Source organism: Gracilinanus agilis, unplaced genomic scaffold (assembly GCF_016433145.1).
Source record: "Gracilinanus agilis isolate LMUSP501 unplaced genomic scaffold, AgileGrace unplaced_scaffold24961, whole genome shotgun sequence".
Lineage (NCBI taxonomy): Eukaryota > Metazoa > Chordata > Mammalia > Didelphimorphia > Didelphidae > Gracilinanus > Gracilinanus agilis.
Window position 1 is genome coordinate 1 of NW_025356870.1, and position 5,069 is coordinate 5,069.

Consider the following 5,069-nt stretch of genomic DNA (forward strand, 5'->3'; position numbering starts at 1 on the left):
TTATTATATAATATTATAACAATAGCAACTATGTGAAGATCCAACGAGATACTATTTGTTAAGCACTTAGCACATTTCTTGGCACATAGAAGGTGTGTAATAAATGCTTGTACCTTTCCCCATTCCCTTCCTGCTCCTGTGGGTTATCTGCTGCTTTTCTAACAGGCTCCCCTCCTGGCTGGGTCCTTCATGATCCTCCCTCTCTCCCTTCTCTCCCCTGGAGTGCGTCTTGGCTCTCCAGTGACCCGGGGGCTCAGCACTTTCTCTTCTTGGCCACCACAGGGCAAAGAAAGCCAGATGATTTATTTATGACTGTGTATGTTCGTGTGTGGATTTTTCATGGAGAAGAGTGTGACCTGGGAAATGTCTATGTGCAGAGTAAGAAAAACAAGCAAAGGATTTTTCAGAAGAATCCCCAAATACCGAGGAGGGGGAGGTTTTCTGAAACTCCAGGAAATTTGCACCCAGCGCCAAGCTGTCCAACCAAGAGGATGCATTCTCTCTGGGCTGTGGTCCACCGAGGGCTGCCTGCCCCTGACCTTGGCTTGGGCCCCCTCCCTGCAGGTGGGCCACGAGGGTGGCACCTAGTGGTCAAGGAAGGATGTGGGCAGGTCCAAAGGTTCTAGGCCTGGCTGGGGCCTTTGAGTTCACCCAGTTGATCTCCTTATTTCACAGATGATGAAACTGAGGTCAAGTGGCTCGACCAAGAAGTTTTTTGTTTTGGGGGCATTTTTTGGGATTTGGGTATTTATTGAGGGTTGGGGAAGGGGGACTGACTCCCACTATGGAAATTCCCTTCCCTGATGCAGATCAGCAACTCATTTGTAACTTCTAATCTTAGAGACTTGTTTGGAGTGCTTAGGAACTGAGTGATCTGTCTAGAGCTCCACAACCAATATCAGCCAGAGGCAAGACTTGAACCCAGGTCTTTCTGACCCAGAGGATGGCCTCCTAACCATGCTTCCTTTGTCATCTTTCAGATCAGTCATGTCTGACTCTTTGTGACTCCATTTGGCATTTTCTTGGCAGAGGAACTAGAGTGGTTCCCATTTCCTTCTCCAGCTTATTTTACAGATGAGGAAACTGAGGCAATCAGGGTGCAGTGACTTGCCCAGTTACAAAGCTGTTAAGGGTCTGAGATAGGATTTGAATCCAAGACTTCTTGTCTCCAAGTTCAGTGCTCTATACTATATGCTAAGATACCTGTCGTCTCCCTCATTTTATGCCTGGGGAAACTGAGTCCTAGAGAAGTTTTAATTCACCTAAGGTTGCCAAGTTAGCTTCAGAATCAGTATTTGGTGAAGTGACTTGCTCAGGGTCACACAGCTAATAAGTGTCTAAGAATGAATTTGAACTCAAGTCTTCCTTCTCCAAATTGTGGAGATTAAAATTAATATGTAAAATACTAAATATTATATTTGTGAATATTTTATTAATAATAAACTAACAGAGACCTAACTAAAAGATTACTCACCAGCCCTCTCCCAGGAACAAAAGAGGAAGAGGGAGGAGTTAGAGCCAAATATAAAACCATAACGTGACCACACAAATGTGGAGGCGCAGGAGAGATTAAAGGGTATTCTGGGAAAACTAAGGGACTTATGGGGGATGAAGTTCAAGGTTCAAAATCTCCATTTATACACACTCAATTTACAGATGAGGAAACTGAGGCAAACAGGGCTAAGTGACTTGTCCAGGGTCACCTAGCTAGTAGGTATTTGAGGTCGGATTTGAACTCAGGTCTTCTGCCTCAAAGCCCAGTACTCTATCCACTGAGCCACCTAGCTTCCCCAGAATCAGTATTTGAACCTGGGATGGTATGGCATGTTCTAGGTTCTCTGACTCTGAATCTACTTGCCCATTCCTGGCTCCCTGGCTTGTCCCCTCTCCTTGTCAAGCATCCCAGTCGTGGGGGCTTTCAGCGTGGGTCCTGGGTGGGCGAGGGGGGAGCTGAGCTTCCGTGCTCTCGATGCTGGCACCCCTCAGTGTGTCCTGGCACTTGGGCTGGGCTCCTGCGGTCACTCAGTATTTATAGGCTCTCTCAAAGAGGGGCCTGTTCTTGCCTGCTCCCAGGGCTGGGCCAGCCCAACCACATCTGGCCCGTGATTGAAGTCCCCTCTAATTACAAGGGTCTCTTTGAGACGGCGCTCGGCTCTCGTCCCCGCGTCTGCAGACGGGGGCTGCCCGGGTGCAGGGCTGTCCGCTCGGCCCCTCGGCGCCCTCCTGGGGGGGCCTGGCCTTCCCCACAGCACAGTCTCTGCAGAGTCCTGGGTGGCCCTAGTCTGGCCCTCCCTGATGAGGAACGTTAGTTCTCCACCCCTCGAAGATGCTTTTCATCCCCCACCTCCACCTCCGCTCACCTTTCTCTCTCCTCTCTCGCAGAGTCAGCCAGCTGTGGGAGGAAGCCGGGGCCAGACATGACGGATCCCGAAGACCCCCCCAGACCCAGCCCCGGGGGGACGAGCGAGCCCCCCGGGGAGGAGAGCCTACCTCCCGGAGAAACGTTCCCCCTCTCCTCCTTGGCCAACCTCTTTGAAGGAGAAGATGGTTCTCCCTCGGCAGGAGGGGAGCCGAGCCGCAGCCCGCCCGCCCAGGGGGATGCCCGGCAGAACCTGCGCATGAAGTTCCATGGGGCGTTCCGCAAGGGCATGCCCAACCCCATGGACCTGCTGGAGTCCACCATTTACGAGTCCTCCGTCGTTCCCGGTCCCAAGAAGGCCCCCATGGACTCCCTCTTTGACTATGGTACCTATCGCCACCACCCCAGCGACAACAACAAGTGGCGCAGAAAGAAGATCATAGAGTAAGTCTCCTCTTGCCGTCTGACCCGGAGCCCTGGGTGGCCCCTTCTTGGGATCTCTCCTCGCCACCTGAGTTACCTTGTTAGAGTCATTTTACTTCCCTGGGTCTTAGCTTCTTCCCTTGTAAAACGAGGGAGCCGAGCTAGGTGGCCTCCGATATTCTCTCCACCTCTAACTCTAGGCAATTTCCTGGGCAGCCTGGGGCAAGCGACTTAAGCGACTTTGCCTCAGTTTCCTCATCTGTCAAAGGCAGAGGCTGGACGGGCTGCTTCTGAGGTCCCTTCCAGGTCTTCTCAGAGGAGCCTGTGATTTGGCCAGGGGACCAACGATCTTCTCTGGCATCCTTCTTTGTCCCCTTTTGAAGGAAGGAAGCCAGAGAAGGCAGGAATCTGGTCTGGAGAAGCCAGACGTCTGCTCTGGGCTTCTTTTCTGTTGGTCCGTCGTCCTTCCTCTGGACACTCCTGGATGGTGACTCTGAAGGCTCCACAGAGGGGGTGGTGCAAGGAGAAGTGTCTGGAGGAGAGCTGGAAGGGATCTCAGAGGTCCTAGAGTCCAAACGTCTTCCTTGGACAGAGGAGAGGGAAGGGCTTGCTTAGGATCACACAACTAGTAAATATCTGAGGTGAGATTTGAATTCAGGTCTTCCTTTCTCCAAGACCAGAGGATGTAGTCTCAAATCCCAGTTCTGCCACTTTCTACTTGGGTGACCTTGAGCAAGTCTCTTTCCCCTCTGTGAGTCTTCATTTCTCCATTCATCAAATGTGGAGCTAGGACTAGGCTGACTCAGTTTCTCCATATGTCAAATGAGAGAGTTGGATTCCATCCCTCTCAGACCATAGACAGCTTTGAAGTTCTGTGATGCTGTGATGGGTGTGGGCTCCCAGGAAGGTTTGGCATTTAGAGAAACAAGCTGGTGTCATGGAAAAAAGAGCACTGGACCCCGGGGGAAGGAGATCTGGGTTTGAGTCCTAATTCTCTGTCTCTGGGCATGTGTTTTACTTTTCTCGTCTCTAAAGTGGGAATGTTGGGCAGCTAGATGATGCAAGTGGATAAAGTTCTGGGCCTGAATCTAGGAAGACATGAGTTCAAATCCATCCTCAGTAGCTATGACTCTGGGCAAGTCACTTCATTCTCTTTGCCTCAGTTTCTTCATCTGGAAAATGGGCTGGAGAAGGGAGTGGCAAATCACTCCAAAATTTTTGCCAAGAAAACTTCAAATGTGTTGGCCCATTCCTCTCTGCTAGAGATCGCCCTATAGCTGTCCTGCCTTTGGTAGTTAAGCCCTGAGAAACCTGCCTGCCGTGGGGTCCCCCACTTCCTTTCCTCTCATTCTTCCTAACTCATGACAGTCTGGCTTCTGACCTCATTGGGAAACTGAAATTGCAGCCTTTGACCCTGTTGCTTACTCCTCCCTGATGCTTTCTCCTCTCTCTAGGTTCTCGGGACACCCCTCTCTCCTGGTCCTACTACTTCTCCTCAATCTGCTCTGTGAAGGCTGCATCGTCACCCTGGGTCTTCATCCAGATCTGCCTCCTAACTGTGGGCGTCCTCCAGGGTTCTGTCCTGCCCTCTTCTATTCTCCCTCTGTATGACTTTCCATGAGCTCCCATGGATTTCATGCTCATGCTTCTCAGATCTTCTTGTCCAGCCCCAACCTCTCTGCTGGCCTCCACTCTTATATTTCCAGCTTCCTATTGGACAACTTGAACTGGGTGTCCCCTAGACATCTTTAAAAAAATTAAAACCCTTATTTTCTGTCTTAGAATCAATCCCTTGAATTGATTCCAAGGCAGAAGAGAGGTAAGGGCTAGGCAATGGGGGTAAAGTGACTTACCCAGGATCACACAGCTAAGAAATGTCTGAGGCCAGATTTGAATATAGGACTTCCCATCTTTGGGCCTGGCTTTCAATCCACTGAGCCACCAAGGTGTCCCCTAGACATCTTAAACTCAACATATCCAAAGCTGAACTTAGTATCTTTCCACCTAATCTCATCCCCACTCCTACTGCTGCCTAGCTTACCTAATGTAAAGAACACTGTCCTTATAGTTCCTCAGGCTCATAATTAGGAGTCATCCTGGACGTCAGTGACTAGAGTGCTGGAGTCAGGACCTCAGCAATAGCTATGTGCTCTTAGCACATAGTAGGCACTTAAAAATCCTTCCTTCCTTCCTTGCCTCCTTCCTTTCTTCCTTCCTTCTTTGCCTGCCTTCCTTCTTTCCTTCCTTCCTTCCTTCCTTCCTTCCTTCCTTCCTTCCTTCCTTCCTT

The 5,069-nt window shown here is 50.4% G+C and overlaps 1 protein-coding gene across 1 annotated transcript; it reads left to right on the forward strand.

Annotated features, from left to right (window-relative positions):
• The first annotated feature begins 2,409 nt into the window (after positions 1-2,409).
• LOC123254567 (transient receptor potential cation channel subfamily V member 4-like) lies at positions 2,410-4,535 on the forward strand. The gene is made up of 2 exons (XM_044683563.1): positions 2,410-2,803; positions 4,237-4,535. Exons 1-2 carry the CDS (start codon positions 2,418-2,420, stop codon positions 4,391-4,393), a joined length of 543 nt encoding a protein of 180 aa, XP_044539498.1. The 5' UTR covers positions 2,410-2,417; the 3' UTR covers positions 4,394-4,535.
• The last annotated feature ends 534 nt before the right edge of the window (positions 4,536-5,069 follow it).